Genomic DNA, 22173 nt, shown 5'->3' on the forward strand with positions numbered 1-22173 from the left:
TAACCTGGCAGATGGGACGCATGGTAGTGGCGTAGTTGCTGTCGTCACTCCAAGTTTTCCCCGGAGAAAGGCCCGGGCGGTTGCCGTGGCAACAGGGAACAGACCCAAGCTTCCAGGGAAGGCTAGAGGCTACGGGCGATAAGTACTTCGTTCTAATGTCAAGACACCACGTGCCAGTTAGTAGCTTTGGAGTGGGATCTATGGTATTTGGTGAGGCTATTCCAAAGCGGCAGAGTGGGAGGGAAATTAGATCTAGGGCCTCTTCTTTGATAAGTGGGGAAGCTGAGGTCCGAAGAAGCAATGACTTGTCCTAGTCACTGTGGGTTAGAGGCAGAGGGTAGCCTAGAACTGGGGTCAATGGATGCCACATTGCTCATCAGGGAAGTCTTGACTCGTCTCGAAGGTAGATAAAATTCTAGTTACTAAGTGACCTCATAGTCATGTACTTGCCTCTTGGTGGTTCAGGCATTCCACCTTTTTGCATGCTTATTTGACTAATTTGTTAGTTCTTCCATGTAGACACAGATTGTGTCTGGTTTTGCTTGTCATAATATCCACAGGGCCTCTATATTTTTTTATTTTTTATTTTTATTTTTTTGTCTTTTTGCTATTTCTTGGGCCGCTCACGCGGCATATGGAGGTTCCCAGGCTAGGGGTCCAATCGGAGCTGTAGCCACCGGCCTACGCAAGAGCCACAGCAATGTGGGATCCGAGCCTCGTCTGCGACCTACACCACAGCTCACGGCAACGCCGGATCCTTAACCCACTGAGCAAGGCCAGGGACCGAACCCGCAACCTCATGGTTCCCAGTTGGATTCGTTAACCACTGCGCCACGACGGGAACTCCTTTTTTTAAAATAAATTCATTAATAGTGTTACAAGGTGTTGTCCATTCCAGCCCATCTATCTAACTATCTAGCCAGGCACTTTCCAGAATTACAGTGCTGATCATGCTACTAGCCCACTGAAAAGTCTGCAGTGGCTCCTCTACCTGCCCAGCCCCTTCATTATGGCACCACAGGCCTTTCACAGTCTGGCCCAACCTGACCTTTGCAGTCTTATCCAATAGCCACTGACTGCTGTGCTGTACTGCTATGTTCAGTTCTACCACCCAGCCCACTTTCTCTGAAATGGGGATCTTGATTTTACCACTTTCTAACTTCATGACCTTGGGCAAGTTAATTAACTTCTGAGTCTTAGTTTCCTCAGCTGTCAGAAACCAATATGTAAAGAGATCTGAAAAATGAGCTTATGGTACCTGCTTATGCCCAGACTTACTTTCACAGGACGAGCAGCCCTCCCATCTCCAGTCCTTCAAAGCTCAGTTCCAATCCCATCCTCCACCTAATCCTCCCACATTCCCCTAGCTCCAGAATTAGTCACTCTGTTGCCTGCCTCCCTTTGCAGTTGGTACTGTGACTGTGCTATATTCTAGCCTATCTTGTATAAGAGTTCTCTTTGATATTTCCCCCAACATTCCTCTCCTTTATCTCAGAAAATTCACCCATCTCTCAGGCCAGAAACTAGGATCATTCTTGTGGGGCTTCTATTTCTATGCAAGCTCTCCCATCTCTGTGTGCTCTAGTTCAAAAACTTCAGCAAGCTTGTCCTATCACCCTAGTCCAAGACATCATCATCTGTGGCCTGGATCATGACCATAGCATCCTGATTGATGTTCCTGCTTTCACTCTTTCCTGCACATTCTACTCTGTAGGGCAGCCAGAGTGATTGTCTTCAGTGTAAATCATATTATGTCATTCCTGGGCTTAAACTCCTCCAGAGACTTCCAGTAACTCTTATAAGAAAATCTAGGAGTTCCCTGGTAGCCTAGCAGTTAAGAGCTCAATGTTGTCACTGCTGTGGCTGTGGTTACCACTGTGGCTTGGGTTCCATCCCTGGCCAGGGAACTTTTGTATACTCCAGGCACAGCCAAAAAAAAAAAAAAAAAAAAAAAGTAAATAAATAAATAAAAGTTACACACTTTAAGTATTAAAAAAAGAAAATTAAATTCACCCTCATGACCTTCACGTCTCTCTGTAACCAAGACCATGTCTGCATCTCCAGCCTTACTTGCTGCCACTGTAGTTCTCAGGTGACTCCAGCTGTGCTGGTCTGGTCTCTACCCTTGGAACACACCAAACTCATTCTCACCTCTAGGTTTTGGATTAGCTCTTTTTAATAATTTTTTTTTTATGTTTTGCTTTTTAGGGCCACACCTGTGGCATATGGAAGTTCCCAGGCTAGGGGTCCAATCAGCGCTGTAGCAGCCGACCTATCCCACAGCCATAGCAACCTGGGATCTAACTGCATCTGTGACCTACACAACAACTCACAGCAACGCCAGATCCTTAACCCACTGAGCGGGGCCAGAGATCAAACCCACATCTTCATGGACACTAGTCAGGTTCATTTCTGCTGAGCCACAACGGGAACTGCAGTTAGCTCTTTATTATCTGGCATGCTCTTCGTTTGGCACTTCACTGGCTACATCCTCCTTGCCATCCAGGCCTCTGTTCAGATATCACCTCCTGGAGGGGAACATTAAAGTAGCATTGCCTCTCCACACGTTCTAGTCATTTATGGTTATCATTATGTCTCATTTTTTCATAGCACTTGCCATTGCTTGAATTGTCCCTTTAAAGTGTCCATGTATTGTAGGATTGTCCTTTTCTTATTCACTCCTCTATCCCCAGTGCCTAGAACAGTGCCTGGCATGAGTTCAATAAGTATTAGTAGTTAGTTGTTAGTAGTAATAGTAGTAGTAGTGATAGTAGTAGTATCCTGTATTGAATGCTTACTAGGTGCCAAACGTTGTGCTAAGTACAATGTGTTGTTTCATTTTCACCACAATCTTTTGAGATGGATACTCTTACCCATTTATAATGAGGAGCTGAGGCTGAGAGAGGCTAAGTGTCTTCCCCGCTATCAAAAGGAAATGAAGGGAGTTCCCATTGTGGCTCAGTGGAAACAAATCCGACTAGTGTCCTTGAGGATGCAGGTTGGATCCCTGGCCTCACTCCGTGGGTTAAGGATCTGGTGATGCTGTGAGCTGTGGCGTAGGTCACAGATTCAACTCGGATCCCACGTTGCTGTGGCTGTGGTGTAGGCCAGTGACTCCGATTCCACCCCTAGCCTGGAAACTTCCATATGCCATGAGCCCCAAAAAGACCAAAAAAAGGCGGGGGTGGGGGGAGGATGGAGAAGGCAGGATTTGAAGCCAGGTCCACATCTGTTAACTAATCAGTGCCTAGTAGTTAGCTGGTCTTACCTTTTTTGCCTTTGTAAACCCACCCCACCCCACCCCACCACACACAATCCAAAGCAATGGTGGAAATGAATTACAAAATCTCAGAAAGAAAGAAGTCCTATAGTCTGGGCTGAAAGTCAAGGGGTATTTTCTGGGAGAGAGAACAGTGACACCTGGCCGGCAAACTGGGATAATGTGAGGCTTGCTCATTTTATTCCACAAATGTATTAACCTACAGAGTTCCCACCACTTGCCTGGCTCTGTTCTAGGTGTCGGGGATTAAGCCATGAGGTTCACGCCCCAGCCCCCTCTGCTCAGCAAAGGGCTCTTACAAGAACGTTCTCTTGGATGTCTGTGTTGTTTGGGGGCAAGGTATCCAAGTCATCTCTCAGGCAGTCAGAGACCAGCCAAAGCCAAGTCCAGGGCTGTGCCTCGGAGGACCTGCAGCAGGCCCAGGTGTGTTTATTTTGGAGAGGGCTGGGCAAAATGAAGAGCAGATCTTCCAAAGACTGAAAAACAATCAACTCATTTCCAAAACCTTAGCTACCTGAGGCAGACAGAGGTGGGTGGAGAAGTTCCTGTTTTTGTTTAAACTTTGGCCAAAGGGGAAAACGTGGATTCCAGCTCTTTTTAGAGCACAGAGCACTTTCCGGAGCTCATGGAAGCCCCATGCTCGGCCCATTAGAGGTAAAGCAGAGCTTGGTAATGGAAGGCCCATCCACTGGAAAAGATTGCCACCCCTGGAGACACATCATTCTCCCCAGGCATCCTGGCTCAGCACCAGCTCCAGTGTTGCTTACAGAGAAGGAAGACCAATAGCCACTCAATTATTAAGGAATTAAGTCTCTTTGATTCTGACTAGATCCAGTTCCAAAATTTAAATTCCAGTTGGATGCTTTGGATCAGAGGGCGATTTGCAGCTTTCCACAGAACCAACGGAAAAATGAGAACAACAGACATGGCAATTTGGCCACACTCCCCTGCATTATGGGATTGTATGGCAGGTACATTGATAAGTTCAATTCCCGTAAACTATTCAGGACAATGACAAAAAGATCGAGGCTCATCGGGGGTTAACAGACCACATGTGAAGCAAGAGTCTAAATAGAGTCTGTTGAATTCTGGTGACAGGGGAAAATATTATGACAGAAGAGAAGATTTAAATTCCAGAAGGCATCAAATTTGGAGATTTTTCTCTGCAGAATAAAGATGCAGCATCCTTTTTTCCGTCTTACAGAGCAGAGGGTTTTTCAAATTAAGAATTCCTCATCAGGAAGTTCCTGTTGTGGCTCAGTGGTTAATGAACCCAACTAGTATCCATGAGGACACGGGTTCGATCCCTGGCCTCGCAGAGTGGGTTAAGGATCTGGCATTCCCATGAGCTGTGGTGTAGGTCGCAGACGCAGCGCAGATCCCATGTGGCTCTGGCTGTTGTGTAGGCCAGGCGGCTGCAGCTCCAATTTGACCACTAGCCTGGGAATCTCCATATGCTGCAGGTATGGCCCTAAAAAGACAAAAGACAGGGGGGGAAAAAAAAAAAAGGAATTCCCCATCAGGCCAACCTGGCTCGACATAGCCTCACATGAAAGCCTTGCTTCCCCGATCTCACCCTGAGCACAGCCCACATTCCAGCCACATGCACTGTCCCCCGTCACTCAGCGTGCTGACTTCAGTCATGGCTGGACCTTGGCTCATACTGTTCCCTCTGCCTACATCGATCTCTGTCCAGACAAGGTTAGGTCTCAGCTCTCTGCCTCCCTGGCTCCTGGTGCTGCCCCATCATTCCACTTTATTTTAACTGCTTGTTGAACCCTCTGCCCTCCCCCAGACATTGGGTGGGGAGGCATATATGTCTAGTTTGCCTGTGAATCCCCCAAACCTGGTACCATTTCTGGCACAAAGTAGAAGGAAGAAACGAACTCGTCAAGTGAGACGCTGCCAATCCAAATGATCCGTGGGTTGCCTTCAAGGCCCGGAATAAATACACTAAGAAATGAAGACAGGAGGATAAGGGCGGGAATGTGAGTGAGCTGCCTGAAGGGAGAGGGAGGGCATCCACTGCTCCTTCCCTTCCCTTCAGCTTACCCAGTGCCCGAACTTAGGAGCAAAATCTATGGATTTTTTTTTTTTTTTTTTTTTTTTGCTGACCACAGTAACAGAAGAGACTATAAAATTCAGCCTTCCATCTGGTTCTTCATGGTCCAAGAAAATACAGCAATTTCAAACTCCAGGGAGACAAGCACTCAAATCATGAAAGCTCGAACCTCGCCTGTCGTAGGATCCCCTAAGAGTAGGGTGAACTTGACTCAGGAAGAAAAGTGAAGAAAGCATCATTGACTCTGTGAGGCTTGATTCCCTGGTGGTCCTCGGAGGAAATGAGTTTGATGTTTCCTCACAGCGATTTCCCCTCTGGCCCCTGGAGCCAGCCTGCTCGATTCAGCAGCTGGTCCTTGCTTCTCTTTCTTTCTACTCATGCCAACATGCTCCTTATCATGAGGCCCATCATCAGTGCTTTGCAGACTGGGCCAAAAAGAAGCTGGCTTTCCAATGGGAGCTCTTTAACATCTGTCCTTGTCCACTGCCCCAAACTGGCTGCTACTTCAATGCAAGGAGGACGCGTTTGCTTTTTAATGGTTTCTGTTAGAAGCAGGGTTAACTGAGAATTGCTGGTAAGAGATAAAATAAGAATCGGCTCCTCCTTTATCTAAAACCTCATGTGAGACATTTGGCATACTTGGGAGTCTGCCTGATTTCATTTCCGGGGCCAGTGGCACACCTCTGCTCCTGGCAGGAAAAAAAAAATAGGACCAAGGGCCTGAAAAGCTCTTGATATTTTGGGGTTCGATGGGAGAAAGGAATTTTCAAAACTGTGCTGGAAAGGGCAGCAGCTCGGGAGAGATTTGACAGCCAGTTTGAAGGCTTCAGGCGGTTTGGATAAGCATCTGGACTCTGGGTTCATTTCTCAGCCTACTGTGATCCCTTTGAAGTTTATCCAACTTGAAGAAATCTTCCAGAAAGCTGGGGCCAGTAAAAAGGCTTTCTTTGGAAGTCCCTCTGGATGTGTGCTATTGCTTTCTCACAGGGCAGCCAGCCCATCGGGACAAGAGATCTGAAAAGTAGAAAGAGAAGAAGCTTGAGATAGAATGTATCTAGTATATTCCACTTGCTGTCTCTTTTTTCTTTTTCTTCCTAGCCTTTTTACATATGGAGAAGGAGGCAGCAGACGGATCACCGGAGTCCCAGTGGACTTCGAGGACCTCGAACTCAAATCTGATCATGGCTTGCCCATGACCCCTTGGCACTGATGCAACCTGTTTCTGAAGGCCTAGGCTAAGAAGTACAGGAAAAGTACCACACATGCTAGATTAATAAAGAATCAAAGATGCCATGTGAAACCCAGAAGAGCTGGTGACAGGGTCATGCATTGGTACAGGTAGAACTTTCCATATCATTTCCCAGAGAAGCATTCCCTGGTCACCTAGGCCAGGGGCTACAGCCTATCTTTCTAATCACAGAATTACTGGAGCAGCAAGACAAGACCCAGTGTGTGGAGGTGCTGCCAGGCAGATGAAGGCACCTTGGCACTCGATGGCATTTCCCAAGATGCTCCCTGGATTGGCTTTGGGTTACACCCAGGAAGTGAAAATGGTAGACACAAGGTGAGTCGGGTACTGGTTTCTTTAGGGAAGCAAATAGGTGGGGCCTTTATGAGCTGAGAGTGGGAACTTCAAGCTTGTTTTTGGTTCATTCGTGAGGAGAAGCTGAGCAATGCCCCTGCTCTGACTTGGAGAAGTGAGCCATGAAGGACAGAACACAGGTCCAGGGGGTGGCTCAGAAGGATCGGGAGAGGAGAGCTGAGCCGGCGGGTCCTGTACAGCAGCATCTTACAGCTCCATTGCTTGACCAGACGATGAAGGAAATGCCCTCTTTCAACCCAGGGACCAAATGACAAGAGGAGTATGACATGGAGGTGCAGTTGCAGCCCGCTGGGAGTGAGACTGCAGATAGTTTTGTTTGTTTATTTATTGATAAAAAAATATTAATAGCCATTAAAAAAACCCCAAACATTCACAACCCATCACAGAGTCCTGCAAGTTTTAGCCATTTGTTCCCAATGGAGTTCTTCATCTGACAGAGATGGAGATTTCAGCCAAAAGGCCCCTTCATGTTTTTCATGGGCGGGTACTGCTGCTCCATCGGCATGGCCCCAAAGCAGTCAGAGGGGTTACAGTGGCCGGCCTTGCCCGGCTGGCCCATGGGGCCCGGGGGGCCAGGGATGCCAGGAATGCCTTGCTGGCCCATCGGCCCAGTTGCACCCATCTTGCCATACCCTGGGGGACCTTGAGGACCTAGGAGGGAAGAGTCAGAGAAAGAAAATCAGGAGACCCAGATGACAAGCAAAGGAGAAATAATAGTCATGGCAAAGAACACCTTATGTTTGATTAATATTTCTCGGGTTACGACATGTTTCCATGAAGACCTGATCTGATCCTGACATTTATTTCATGGTAACAGTAATACTACAGGCTAGTTTTATTCAGAGTTTTCATGTGTCAGGCACAAGGCAAGTGCTTTTTCTGCATTATTCAGTGAATCTTCATGACAGTTCCACAAGAAAGGAGCTATTATGTCACCTTGGAGAGGAGGGCCCAGGCTCAGTAACAGATCACCCCCCCCCCTGCTGAGTGGTGAAGCTGCAGCTCAGAGCCAGGCTATCAAGTGTGAGTCATTTCTCTCTTGGGCTCGTCAAGGTCATGCAGCCAGTGTGATGTTGAGCAGGACCTGAACTTGTGTTGTTCCCTGGCCTCACCACATCCAGGGCTCTTGCACTATGTCATGCTAGCCCAGTTTAGGACTTGAGGACAGGCACTGGGTCTTCCACTCCATCCCCAAACCCCCTCCCCCTCCATACACACACATACCCGCCCTGGTAGAGTATCTTGCACATAGTGGCACGCTATACATGTTGAATGAGAGGCCTGTGGTGATTTGAGATTCTACACAACTATGTTATGGAAGGAACGTAAACAAAGATGATCCCAGGAGTTTCCGTCATGGCTCAGTGGTTAATGAACCCCACTATCATCCATGAGGATTCGGGTTCAATCTCCGACCTTGCTCAGTGGGTTAAGGATTTGGCATTGCCATGAGCTGTGGTGTAGGTCGCAGATGTGGCTCGGATCCCACATTGCTGTGGCTGTGGCGTAGGCCGGTGGCTACAGCTCTGATTGGACCCCTAGCCTGGGAACCTCCATATGCCGTGGGTACGGCCCTAAAAAGACAAAAGACCAAAAAACATGAAAATGAAAATGAAAAAAAAAAAAGAAAGAAAGAAAAAAGGTGATCCCAACCACTCTAGATTCATGGTCTCGAAGGCTGGCTTTTCCTACCTGGGGGACCAGGGAGACCAATTTCTCCTGCAATGCCAACACCGATATCTCCCTTTTCACCTTTGGTACCAGGCAGCCCTGAAACAAAAGAAATAAAATATCCCTGAGTAGAAAAATGACACACCCATCAGATCATTTAAACCACACACATGCACACAAGAGCCACATTCATAGCAGACGCTCGTACTTGCCCCAAGGAGCTAGGCGTGCACCTCAGTAACCAGAGGGCAGACCTACCTCTCACCCCTGGCAAGCCCTGCCGTCCTTCTCTGCCAATCTGGCCAGGGAGCCCAGGTGATCCCGGGGAGCCAGGCCGGCCTGGGGCACCGTCCTTCCCTGGGGGCCCTGGTCGTCCTGGAGCTGCCACCATCTCCATGGGGAACTGCATCCTGGAGGTGTAGTAAGCCATCCTCTCTGTAAGTAAGGGACGGAACAAGTCACAGGGTGCCCCAGAGACTTGGGATGACCACAGATGCTACAGAGAAGCCACCAGCATGGAGTCCAAGACAGCCTCTCTTCAGAGCAATGTCAGAGCAAGGAAGGTGTGGGCGAATCTCTCAAGTGGTCTCCTGTGCCCTCGCCCCCGAGGGTGGCTCCCCACGGTGATCTTCCTGAAGCACAGATCTGATTACAGCATCTCTCCTCCCCAACGGCCTTCATTAGTTCACCCCTGGCTTCAGAATAAAGTCCAGACTCCTTGCTTGGCATGCCAGGTCTGCTTCCCAAGCAAGACGCCTAGCCCCTTCAGGAAGGGTCCCTGCTGGCCCCAGTCCTTAGCATATCAAGGTTGGATGAACAAATGCACAGAAAAAAGCTTAAAATGAAACAACACCAGCCATCGTACAGCTGCAGCTCGACCCTCTACTTAGAGCTCACTCTCTGCCGACTGGTTTGACATCAGTTTTCCTGTCTCCTCTGCTTCAGTGGGGGCTTGGGGGGGAGCAGGAAGGAATCATTTTCCCGCTGAACCGAGCAGGTGACAGGGAAGGTCTGAAGCCTAATTGAACACATGCCCATAAGTGGGGGAGGAGGGTCAGTGGGGGTGCGGGTGTTGAGCTTTAAGGAAAAGGAGGCCGGGCCGGGGTGGAGAAGTAGCTGGGAAGGGCGAGCAGCCCCCACTGCCACCCAGCCGGCTGCCAATTACCATCAAACATTTTAATGATCTCTTGTCTGATGAACCTCTTGATTTCATCATAATTCACCATGTCTCCCTGAGGAAAGAGAAGAAACCTGCCTCAATTATGCTTCTAAGCCCAGTGCGCATCTCCCCTGGGAATAGACTTCACGGAAATAAAGGTTGGGGAGAGGGATAGAAGTTTCCAAGCTTCCCTCAGATATAACCCAGTGTCCTAACTTCCCCCAAATGGTCCAAAACATTTTGTGCATCGGTGCATTTTTCTGGGGCGAGAGTCCTCACCCGCCCCCCATTCTCCCACACAGTTAGGAGCCACCCACATGTTCCTTCCTGTAAAGCGTCAGCAGAAGCTTCTAAAATGGTCCATGCTCTACCCCACATGCTTGCTCTGTGGGTCAGTGCCCGTGGCTGCCAGCGTCCCCCTTACCATGGAGCCTGGCACCCCCGGCAATCCTGGGCTCCCTGCAGGCCCCGGAGATCCAGGGTGGCCTCTCTCTCCTGCAGGACCCGGTGGCCCAACAGGTCCCATGGAGCCACTCTTGCCAGGCCCACCAGGCATGCCAGCTCGTCCCTTCTCTCCTGCCTGGCCCTTCTGTCCTGAAGGTCCCGGGTCACCCTACAAGGAGAGGAAGTTACAGCCCAGCACTGCCAAGCACTCTCAAGTCCACCTCGTGATGTCTCAGCCATCCGCTCCTGGCTCCAGCCCCCTACCGAGCCTCCCAGCATCCTGACAGGTGGCTCGTGTCACTGCCCCCAAAGCGGTCCTTCTAAAGGACAGTTTTCATGGTGTTACTCCTTGTTTGGAAATTCTGATGGCCAGCTGCTCTCGGGATAAAGGTCTAATTCCTCAGCCAGGCATTCAAGGCCATTCATGACGTGGTCCTGACCACATCTTCTCCAGCCTCGTCTCCCTGCCCTTGAACCTCCAGCCACACCTCGCTGGTTATGATTCCAGTTCAGCCATGTGTCTTAGTCCCCCCTGCCCGGAATGCCCTCCCCTTCCCCGAGCACTCCTCCCACTCAGCTGAAATGTTCCTGTTCTCTGCACAGCCTCCCTGGCGCCCCGGGCTGAATCGATCACTCCCTCCCTCTGATGCCACGGTGCTCCATCCAGTCTTCTGTAAAACCTGCCATGCTCCCGTGTATGTGTGACTGGACTAAGTGGGCACCTATTGTTCAGGGACTTCTGCTTACTCACTGCTAGGACAGAGGGCCTGGCAAGTGAGCAAGGCCAAGTGGATGCTCACAGAATGAATGAATCCATCATGAGTGAATGAACTGTTCTCCCAACCATGGCTAAAACCCTGGAACAGCCCCATGTGAGGAGTTTTCAGAGTGGATATGGCTCGAGTTCTGCCCACTTTCCCCCCTGCCCACTGGCCTCCCTGTGTCTTCTCTCTACAGTTAGAGTCATAGCCTGGACCTGGGCTTAACAACTCATGAGCTTCTTCTCTCAAACTCAGCCAGTGCCCACTCACCTTTGGACCAGGGGGTCCATAGAGTCCCTGTTTTCCAGGGGGTCCCTAAAAGAAAGCAAAAGCCAAGGGTTAATTCTGGGCAGCATCTCCAAGCCATCCAGGGGAGGCAGGTGCCATGGAAGGACCTTCCACAGTGTTGGGCCCCCAGGCTGTGTCCCCTGGGGTCTATGTGAGAAAGGACAGTCGCCTCCCTGCCAACAAGGCTGAGGACAGCTGGAAGGGAGAATTGTGTTCCTGGGGTGTGGCCTCATATGATCATGTTGGTTGGGTCCCTCGTCATCGGCAAAAAGGGGCGAGAAGTCAAAATGAAGGGAGGGCCCGGCAAGAGCGGGTGCCTGGAAATGTTTATTGGGGTCTATTATCATTATCATTGGCTCCTTTTGATGAGGCACATGGAGAAAAAGAGTGAAAAACAAGCCTCATGCTCATCCATCTCCCTCAGTCCCCAGTTCCTCTCCCCAGAATAACACGGGCACCAGTTTCCTGTGCATCTGTCAGAGGTGGTCTGTGCATAAGGGACATTCCCTGGATGAATGAAGAGGGGTCAGGGAAAAGCTGGGAGCAAGGACAAGCATCCCCGAGAGAAAAGGAGAAACCCAGCACAACGGTACCTCTTTGCCGGCTGCACCATCCATGCCAGGCTCACCCTGGGGAGTAGAGAGCAATGGAGGTGTGATGAGAACCAACCCAGCCTGGCATCACATGCCTCACCTCGCCCACTAGGCATGGCCAAACCACGTTCCACTAAGGAGCTGTGATCCTCCCCGGACACTTGAACCCTGGGCTGTGGAAACTCAGACCCCACCTCATGCTCCAGCCTGGTGCTCTATGAGAGAAGAGCAGACTGCACCTGCCCTGTTCTCTGCTTGAGATCCTGGCATCTCACACATCCTCTGGTTCTGAGTGTGTGGCCAATATTTGCTGAATAAAGGTGTGAACTGTGAACCTCTGCCCTTGATGAGGTCCCAGAGATCAGCCAGGGCAGTCTGAGTTGGCTCCCTCTGCTAGACCCCTAGACAGGAGAGGCTGCCTCCTGGGCCCCACCCATTTCTGGTGGGATGCTGATGAAGAGGAATCTGAGGTTGCAAGGCAACTGGCAGATTCATTCGGGGACCCTGGAGGCTCCTGAGCCTGCAGACAGGAGGGACAGAGGATTGGTAGGTCCTGCCTGCCCAGGGTCCATGGCAGGAATCAGAGTGAGTGGGAGGCAAAGCTTAGCCCACTTAGCAGATGGGCCAACTGATCTCCCCTGCCTGGACTGGAGTTGTCCACCCCATTCCTGGGCACCAGTCCCAGGGGCATTGCTACTGCTCCCCAGAAGGAAGTCTGCTTCCCTGGAAAGCACCCTGACCTGGGGGCTAGGTGACCTGGGTCCTGCCTCAGTCCCCAGGGAGACTTTTTTTTTTTTTAATTTTTAGGGCCAAACCTGCAGCACATGGAAGTTCCTGGGCTAGGGGCTGAATCAGAGCTGCAGCTGCCAACCTATGCCATAGCCACAGCCATAGCCACACTGGATCAGAGCCTTGTCTGTGACCTACAGTACAGCTCACCGCAACACCAGATCCTTAACCCACTGAACAGGGCCAGGGATCAAACTCACATCATCATGGACACTAGTCAGGTTCATTACTGCTGAGCCACACCAGGAAATCCCCCCGCACCCCCAGGGAGACTTTTCATCCCTGAGGGTGGCAGGCAGTTCCATCTGATGTGGTCCACCCGTCTGGAACCTTTGAAAGAGGGACTATTGCTGCGTAGTGACAGACACAGGTTCTGGAGACAGGCAGGCTCCTCCACTCACTAGCTGAGTGACTCAGCAACCTCCTTAACCTTGCTGAGCCTTGGTTTCCTCATCTGCAAAATAGTGACAATCAGACCTACCAAATAGGGTTGCAATCCGGATTAAATGACAAAATGTCAAGCACATAGGTCGCCGTTCAGCACACTGTCAATGACCAATGTATCCTAGCTCTCAGCATAAACCGGAGCTGAGGCCAAGGAGGGGTTTCTGAGTGGCCAAGACAGCTCCAGCAATAGTCTGCGTGTCTGGCTGCTGACATTTACAGGTTTCCTGTGTTTCCCAGCAAGCTCCCCTGGGGAGGGGCGGGGGTGGAACAGGGGCCAGTTTCCCCTGTCTGACACCTAGTGGAGGGATGTGCGCAGGTGGGGGTGCAGCCGGCCCCACGCTGGCTTGTACATCTTGTCCTTTCTTCCAAACAGGACGTGATCCTCAGGCACAAGCTCTGTGCTGCGTCTTCTGTGCTAGCCGCCTCTCCCTCCCCAGAGACCGACCGGCTGCACACAACCAACAACATCCACTGACCCCGCCCCCTCGGCACAGCCTCTTACCGGGGGACCAGGGTGTCCAGGGGGGCCAGGCTGGCCTGGAAGACCTAAAAGGCCCCTTTCTCCAGGCGATCCCCGGTCTCCTTTCAGGCCCTAGAGAAAAGGAAGGGGATGGTGAGAGGGGAGAGTGAGCCCCACACAGCCAGAGCAGACGTGGTTTGTGCCAGGGACAGTGACCCCCACCCCTAGGCCCCGCCTCAGGAGGTGCCGCTGCCTGAACTTGGGGCCCCGCCCTGGCCTCTAGCCCTCTCGAAAAACCTTCGCCAGAGGCCGGTTAGGAGAACTCTGGAGGCAAGAGAGGGCGATGCCAGGGAAGGAGCGGGCGTGGGGACACACTGTCCTCCTCCCAGGTCCCTCTGCAAGGAGGCCACGCAGAGCAGGGCCAAACTCCTGGGAGGGAGGGGCGAGGGGAGCACGTCACTCACCACTGCAGAGATCCCAGCTGGGCCCGGCTGGCCTGGAGGCCCTGGCGGCCCCTAAAGAGAGATGGAATCAGTGGGATGGAAAGAGGCTCCTGTAATAAGGCCCTGGGGGCGGCGAGGACCCGCCAGCAGGAACAAGCCCCAGAGTTGTTATGGCAGCTCGGTTCTCTTCCCCAAACCCTCCTTCCTTCTGCTCTGGCGCTTGATCTGTGCCAGAGCTGAGGCCTGCTGGGGGGGTTCCTGAGCACACAGGACCCTTGCGCCTGCCATACATCCGGGGCCACGCTAAGGGGACGGTCCGGGAGCTAGAGTCCAGTGCAGAGGGAGTAAAGTATGCGGTACGTGGGCCTGGATGTTTTCTGAGCACCTCCTTCCCCCGCTCTGTGCGAGGAGCAGAGACCAGGGCTTGTCTCTGTGCAGCAGGGGGTGAGGGGCAGGGGCTTAGCACCAACCCCAAGTCCTTGCGGGTAAATGAGCTCCCTGGTCTCCTGCCTCCAACAGCAAGAGTGCTCCTGCTGCCCCATCTCGCACATGCCCACTGAGGCCCAGCCCCAGCATCACCTCCCTGGTCAGAGTTACACCTTCTCTGAACCCCAGGACACACAGGTCCCTCTCAGAGCTCCTCCTCCACACTCTCAGGTGGAAAGTTCTGGAGGCACAGGCTCTGTCCTACTCATCTCAAGCCTCCCAGGGCAGGTATGTCCAGCACTGGGACTGGCACACCGCAGGTGGCTGGGCTGGCAGAGGTGGGAAGAGGAACCCGCCCCCTACCTCCACCCCCTGGTCTCAAATGCGGACACATCCAGGGTGTGTGACTCCTCCTTTCATCTGTAATGGGGGGGGGGGCAGGGCTAGACCCAGGGTCCCCAATTCAGGGTCTCTGGACCCCTTGAGATCCATAAAAATAGTGATGAGGACCTGAGAGTTCCTTTTTTTTTTGGTCCTGAACTATTTTTAACATGTCCAAAAGCCTTCTGGAAAGTGCGCAGCCAGCCTCAATAGGCTGCAGTAACATGCCCGTGTATTCCCTTTTCTCTGGAACCCCACCAGCTCAGCGCCGTCACACGGATCAAAGGCCCCATTGGCAGTCATCTGTGTTACAGACGAGTAAAACGGGAAAGCCATTATTGCTTAATAAAAATCCTCTCCAAGTCACCCTTTCTCAGTAAGTGCACACCCACTGCCCAGCTGCTCAAGCCAAACAGGAGTCACAAACAGTGCCCAGCAACTCCTTCTATTGCCCCCTGGCTCCTCCCCACCCAGGTCATTAGCAAGTCCTCGACTCCAAAGATCTGTCCCCTGCCACCTGTGTCACCACCACCATCTGTCCACCGATAACCCGTGTTTTCATTCTCGCACCCTCCCCTCCTGACCACACCCCCAAGGCCTCCACCATCTGCATCGTGTCTTCTCTGAGCTCAGCTTTCCTGTTCACCGCTCACACCTTCCTCCATCTCCATCCGCCACGCTGACTCTGGGGCTCCCCTAACAGGAAGCCCTCCCTGCCTCGGGCTCTTCGCAGCAGCTGCACCCCCTGCCTGGACCCTCTTCCCCCAGACTGCTGGCAGCTGGCTGCTTCTCATCATCTGGGCCTCAGCTAAAGGCCACTTCTCCAGTAAAGTTGCCTCCCAGCCCCTCTCCCATGACGTCACATCGCTGCCTGATCCTTCCTCATTAATTTGTTTGTTTGTTATGCCCACTCAGAAGCTCTGGGATCAGGGGACCGAGTCTACCTCACTCATTGCTGTAGCCCAGGGCTTGGAGCAATGCCCGGCATGGAGCAGGTGCTCAATAATTATTTGTTGAATAACCAAATGATCTTTGATAAGCAAACTCGAATGTGCCCAGAAAATAAGAAAACAGCCAAGAGTTGGGGAGCCACTGGGTTGAGTGAGTCAGAACCCCTATTCTGCTGCACACGGCTGGGGCTGCTCCTCTTTGGGGTCATGACCAGTTTGCCCACCACCACCCGGCCCAACGCCATTCTAACTCTCATAGAGGCAGAGAGGAAAACAGTTTAACTCACAATATGGCCAGGGGGGCCGGGTCTTCCCTGGGGTCCCATGGCACCAGGCTCGCCCTGCAGGAGCCAGAAAAAGGAAGAAACGACACAGAAACAGATATACACACATGGGCTGTTAGGTAGGAGAGCGCTGGGCAGAGCAGAGGTCGGAGGAGCCATGCTGAGCCCCAGCCTCTAGCCTGGCGCATGAGTACAGTTGGAGGGGAAAGCAGAGCCCAGCCTGAGAAGGTCAGGCCTGCCTTTGTATAACTGGTTCCTCTCCCAACAGCCTGTAGGGAGAGGAACCAGTTATAGCCTTAAGAGGAAGAAGCTCAAGGTGTGCCGTGTTGTGCAAAACCTCCCCCAGAAGGCCGAGGAGAGGAGGCAGGCGCTCTGCCAGAGTGGAGGAGGTGGCTGCAGCCCCAACTCGGTAGAACCGAAGCGCTGTCTAAAGGCAGCCTGTGTGGACCCAAGGCCCTTACCTCCGCTCCAGGCCGGCCACTGCTGCCCGGGGGACCTGGCTTTCCACAGTCACCCTGGAAGAGAGAGGGGTAACTGGAGCTCCCCAGGCCTCCATTTGGCTCCCTCACCTCAAAGCTGACCCCACCTCGGAGGGGTCCTGCCCCAGCTCTGACACCCTCAGGTTGGCAGACAGCAAAGCCCTGACCCAGTCTGCCAGGCACCAGTGGCCTCAGAAGGCCGAGATGCTGGGAGAGCATCTCAGCCAAGAATCGCAGAGCACGTCCACTCCGGCTAGGCTTCCACTTCTGCCTGGGGTCAGGTCTTGAGGGGCTGAGAAGACCTGGTTGGTAGAAGTCACCAGGCCCTTACCTTCGGTCCTGGGAGGCCAGGATGTCCTGGTTTTCCCTTGAAGCCCTGGAAGACAAAGCAGGAGCCACCACATCCCTCACCTCAAGCACAGGCTGCTTCCCACTTCCTCAGGTTGAACAAACCAAATCCATCCAGAGTCAAAGCACGGTCCACGGAAGATGTGGATTTGAGCTGCCCCCCCAGCCCCACCTGCCCAGCTCTGGAATCTCCCAGCTCCTTCCTGCAGCTCTACTTACTGGGGGTCCCATGAGTCCGGGGGGGCCAGCAGGACCGGGGTCCCCCTGGGGAAAGAGATGGGGCACTGAGACAAGAGCTTTGTCTGGCTTGTCCCCACCCATTCACCACCACCTCCCTGTTCTCCAGCCCCTCCCCCCAGGATGGAGGGACTGTCCTGAGAAGACTGAGCTGGGCTCAGCCTCTGGCTGTGGACCCCGAGTGAATCCAGGCCCCTTTCTGAACCTGTTTTCCTTCTTTCAGGTATAGGAGGGGGTTGATCTTGATGCTCTGTCCTTTGCCACAGCTCTGTCCTTTTCAGATGCTCCAGCAAAACCAGGCCCCAATTTTTCCAGGTCTGCAGCCTGTTCTTTCTGACACCCGCCTAGTTTCTTTAGGTGATTGAGTTTTCTGGACATAAATTTACTCCCCTCACTGCTGGTCTTTGGTAAGACCCAGCTCATCCAACCCAGTTAAGGCTACCAGGGGAACAGAGAAACCGTGGGGCTCTGGTGCAATCAGATAAGTGGGGCATGGTGACAGGCAGACCGAGGGAAGGTGGGGGCACCTCCTGAAAGGGGTGCTGGGGGTGGGATTCAATTCCCTTCATCAGAGTTCCTTGAATTTGGATCCTAGAGAAGGAAGGCCCTTTGGGGCTCAAAATCTCACCCTCAAGCCAGGCTTGCCATCCTTCCCATCCAGACCGTCCAGACCGGCGGGGCCCTGGAAGTGGGGAAAAGGCATTTCTGCATGTTTGTGCTGGAGTCCTAGGAGGTAGAGGGCCTGACCCCTCTCCACCCCTCACCTGGCTCCCACCTCATAGAACAAGCGCGCGCCCGCACACACACACACACACACACACACACACACACACACCCATATCAGGCTAAGAGGGCACACACTCACCTGAATCCCGGGAGATCCTGGTGGTCCAGGGGGACCAGGCAGGCCTGACGGGCCTCGAATCCCTTCACTGCCCTGGAAACGAGCCCCACAACAAAGTCAGCAGGGCCTTGCCCCCCAGCCGCCCTCGGCAAGAGACAAGATCCTGGGCCATAGGGGCTGGTGACTACTGGACGTCAGGAACACTGGCTTCTAACCCCAATCTGGTTCTGGTCTAACTGGCCCTATCGCACACACCACTCCCCCAAGAAGACCTGTCTTCACCTGACAAGCATCACCCTTTCCAAACCGCTCCATGAAGAAGCGGCAGAGCCTTTTCAATCCAGCACCTTCCCCAGGATTGACCAAGGACTGGCTGGCAGGTGCTCCATAACAAGGGCTGAACCAGAGGCACACAAGCAATTCACACTGATCCCAACAAGGTGCCAAGCTCTCCATCTGATTCCCACAGATGGAGAAAGGGTGGCCCTTGTCCTCGAGGCGCTCACAGTCCAGTGAGGGTCACAGGCCCACAACGAGCAAGGGCAATGCAACAGTGCATGCACTGGGTGTGGGTAAGGGGCCATGGGAGTTCAGAAGAGGGAGCAGCTTGCTCTGGTCAGGGGTCAGGGAAGGTGTCACAGAGGAGTCAGCAGATGCTGGGCTCTGAAGGACGCCTGGGAATTGGGCAGGTGGAGAGGGAGAAATGGGCATGCCCATCTTGAGTGCCCATCATCTCAAGAAAAGGGTAAAGATTTGGAAGTGGTCACATGCCTGGTCAGCCCAGGTATTTGGGGAGCCTGTGTGATGGGGGTGCGGGGAGAAGAGGCTAGAGGAGTTAGACTGGGGGAGGGCCCTGAAGCCTGTACTAGACTTTATCAAATAGACCAGTGGTTCTCAAACTGTACTTCACAGGGCTTGGGGGTTCCTGGAGGAGTCTGGAGGGGCAGGGGCACAAAGTGGGAGCCCCGAAGGTGGGAGTCCAGGACCCCTACCCTTGCCTTAGCCAGAGCAGCTCCACTAGCGTCTGTTTTATTTTTTTATTTTTATTTTTTTGGCTGTGCTCACAGCCTGCAGAAATTCTGGGCTGGGGATCAAACCCATGCCACATCAGCGATAACACCAGATCCTTAACCACTAGGCAACCAGGGAACTCCCTCACTTGTATCTATTTTAGAGCCTGAGAGTTCGTGTGGGGTTTCAGGTGGCAAAAAGCCTCAGGGACTACAAAATGTCTGAAAGACATTGTTACAGGCACTGGGGAGCCATTGATGGTTCAAAGCAGGGGAATGATGAGAGTGTACATGTAAATTAGAATGTTTATGGGAGAAGGGAGGGGGAGACAGGTGGCTCCCCACAGCATGTAGTGGGGAGATGGTGGCTGCCCTGGAGCTGTGGCTATGGAGGTCACCAAGGGAAAGGGATCCAGCTAGAGACCCCAAGGTGGGAGTGGGGGGTGGGGTGGGGAAGAGCGCTGAGTGGCATTGCAATGCCACCAACTACCAGGAGGGGTCAGCACAGTTCCAGGAAATGGCTGCCCCACAGGGAGTCTGGATGGGGACCCATTGGCCAGAAGTTTGGGATTCTCTGCAATGACCTATCTAAGGAGAGCAGGCAGCATTGGGGTATAGAGCCAGCACAGAAGACTCTGGTGGGGGCCACCACCCAGGTGCCCCACAGAGAAAAGGGAGGCAGCATCCTGCCTCAACCATGGCTGCTAGGTGCTGGCTCTGGGGAGGGGCACGAGGGTTCTCCTGAGTGTCTTGCTGCATGTCCCTGGGATGCCCTCAGCCTTTCTGGGCCTTATTTGCTCACCTGAACAGTGAGAACCTGGACCAAGGTGGCCCTTCTGTAAATCCTTTCCAGCTTTTGGAAGAAAGAGGCACCCCCGAGGCTGCAGACCAACTGCTCCTCACTCTGGCCATGATCCCCCACCCCCGGCTTAGAAGTCAATTTGGGGCCTCATTACGCTACTGTCTGTCACATCTGAATTCCCCAGAGGATGGGCGGAGACAAGGATGTCAGCCTCCAGATCAAGGCGGAGCTGGTCTTCAAAGTCTACCAAGCCAAACCCAGGGGCGGCCTGTACGGGGGCTCCCTAACTCTGCTCTTTCACACCCTTGTCACCAGGTCACAGGCCACGCCTGCTCCTTCTGGCACTTGGGGACAACCTAAGCATGGCTTCCCAGGAGGCCCGTTCCCCTTTCCTGCTGTTGTCAGACCCAGAAGGCAAATGGCCAGAGCCCCTCCTGCTGCAGGGCCCAGAGCTCCCAGTCCTGGATATGCCTCCCATCTTCCCCCACCTCCTTGCCCTCCCCTGGAGGAGATGCAGCTGGCTTGTCGAATTCTAGTCACCCACCTCTCACTACACCCCTCTGCCTCTTCCCCACCCACCCTCTCCCAGCAGGTGGGGTCCTGGGTGGCACAGAGGCCAGTGGGCCTCCTGGACCCAGCTGTCAGCCCTAGGGGCCTGCTGGTCCACCGCAGCCCTGTGGCCCTAGAACAGTTGCTGGACCCACCCTGGAGGTCTTTCCCCACCCTTGATGTAACTGCATCAGTCCCTGAATTTCCGAAGGCCTGATGCTGGGGCGAGGAGGAGACAGGGCTGTGGAAGCTACATTGCTGAGATCTGTGACTGCGGCCAACCAGGGTTTGGCTCACCTTCTCTGCTTGGGGGCCCGGGGGACCAGGTGCTCCAGCTTTGCCTGGGAATCCAGGGGGACCCTGTGGCAACAAAGGAGCAGGCAAGAATGAAAGCGGGGCTGGAAAGGAGCTCCTCTTCCTTCTTCCTCCTGCAAATGCTTCACTGTTGTTAACGTGATGCATTTTGACTTCCTAGAAACATCAGCAGGAGCGTCATGTCTGGCTGGGCTGATTGGGCCAGGGCCCACCCAGGAGGCCCTGCTCTCTAGGTCCTGGCTCCTGGAATCAGGCCTGGCCACCCAGGCCGCTCCTCCCTTCCTCCCATGCCTGTGCCTCTTCCCTCCCTCCCCAGGGCCATCCTTGCCCAGCCCGGCCTCACTGGGCCTGCCCCTCCCAGATGGGATCATATGGGACAGAGCTGGCTTTGTGTCTTCACTCACCGGTGGGCCTGGAAAGCCTGGCTGGCCTTGAAATCCCTAGAGGAAGAAAGCAAGGGACAGCTTGCTGTGCTGCCTGGCTGCCCAGGTGGAAAGAGTGACGGGATGAGGCTGCCTCAAGCCATGGGGCCTTGTCCTCCACTCTGCTGGCAGGCGAGGCCCCAGGCACAAGAGGAGAGGTTATATTTCAATGACGGTTGGGAGCTGGGAGGCTAGAGCTGGTCACCTCACCATACTGTGGGGGTGACCACCAGGGGGAGGACCCAGTCCCTTTCCTGCCGCCCCTCCAGCCATCCGCCATGGTCAGGACAGCCAGCCAGGTGCCTGTCACCACTCACCTGGTCGCCTTTCTCACCCGAGTTCCCTTGGGGTCCTCGCTCTCCTCGGGGACCCTGTGACCACAGAGAACAATGCATCTAGAACTCAATCTCCCTGCCCCCCAGACCCCGGGGCAGGACCAGGGATCCCCCTCTCCCTGTCTCCTTCCTCACTCACCGCTGGGCCTGGGGGACCTGGGAGGCCTTCAGATCCTGGTGGGCCCTGGTGACACAAAGGAGCAGAATGGGTCACTCTGATGGGGGGGGGGAGATCAGGGGACAGGGCACAGAGCAGAGGCACAAACGCGGTGGGAGGCCCCTTTGAGCCAGAGGACTCCTCTCCCTGGTCTGTTCAGGTGTCCCTTCCCTTGCCTGAGCTCCTGACTCAGCCTTTTAATGAGTCCTGCCATCTCTTGGCTCACTCCAACCCAGCCAGCACCTGGCTGCCATCTCCTCTTCTTCAACACAGCTCTGATAACCTTCTCCTGCTCCATCACCCTCCATGGCTCCCCTCTGCCAACCGAAGGAGGCGCACACTTGCCACCCAGGCTGGGTTTTGAGGCATCCTCTGATCTGATACCTACCACCCTTTTCTGCTTCACTCCCCTCTCCCTTTCTTATCTTCTGCCTTGCTTGGTCAGACCGCCATTCCCTGAACACTACACATTCATATAGCAGGCCGTATATTTGTATATTCTGGGCCTTTGCACGACTGTCCCCTCTACCTAGAATGCCCACCATCATCCCTTTCTAGGTCTCTTGAAATCTTACCAAATCATTAGAAAGCTCGAATCTGTTCCTGAGGTGCCCCCACCCCTGGCCTCTCCCTC

At 53.5% G+C, this 22173-nt stretch overlaps 1 protein-coding gene across 6 annotated transcripts in view; it reads right to left on the reverse strand.

Moving 5' to 3' along the window:
• COL16A1 (collagen type XVI alpha 1 chain) overlaps window positions 7219-22173 on the reverse strand; it is a 65921-nt gene continuing 50966 nt past the window's right edge. For 3 of the 6 annotated variants that reach the window (XM_021095778.1, XM_021095777.1, XM_021095775.1), the window contains 19 exons: window positions 21522-21566; window positions 21365-21418; window positions 21030-21065; window positions 20608-20670; window positions 17971-18042; window positions 17734-17787; window positions 17088-17132; window positions 16852-16896; window positions 16503-16556; window positions 16045-16098; window positions 14022-14072; window positions 13600-13689; window positions 11862-11897; window positions 11251-11295; window positions 10200-10388; window positions 9782-9848; window positions 8875-9051; window positions 8638-8715; window positions 7219-7596 (listed from right to left, as the gene is read on the reverse strand). In XM_021095778.1, coding sequence (XP_020951437.1) covers window positions 7394-7596; window positions 8638-8715; window positions 8875-9051; window positions 9782-9848; window positions 10200-10388; window positions 11251-11295; window positions 11862-11897; window positions 13600-13689; window positions 14022-14072; window positions 16045-16098; window positions 16503-16556; window positions 16852-16896; window positions 17088-17132; window positions 17734-17787; window positions 17971-18042; window positions 20608-20670; window positions 21030-21065; window positions 21365-21418; window positions 21522-21566 — 1458 coding nt within the window. In that variant the 3' untranslated portion in view covers window positions 7219-7393. The remainder of the gene's footprint in view (window positions 7597-8637; window positions 8716-8874; window positions 9052-9781; window positions 9849-10199; window positions 10389-11250; window positions 11296-11861; window positions 11898-13599; window positions 13690-14021; window positions 14073-16044; window positions 16099-16502; window positions 16557-16851; window positions 16897-17087; window positions 17133-17733; window positions 17788-17970; window positions 18043-20607; window positions 20671-21029; window positions 21066-21364; window positions 21419-21521; window positions 21567-22173) is intronic. The other 3 variants (XM_021095776.1, XM_021095780.1, XM_021095781.1) reach the window with 1 other exon arrangement.

The sequence above is a fragment of the Sus scrofa genome, chromosome 6, assembly GCF_000003025.6.
Source record: "Sus scrofa isolate TJ Tabasco breed Duroc chromosome 6, Sscrofa11.1, whole genome shotgun sequence".
NCBI classification, from domain to species: domain Eukaryota; kingdom Metazoa; phylum Chordata; class Mammalia; order Artiodactyla; family Suidae; genus Sus; species Sus scrofa.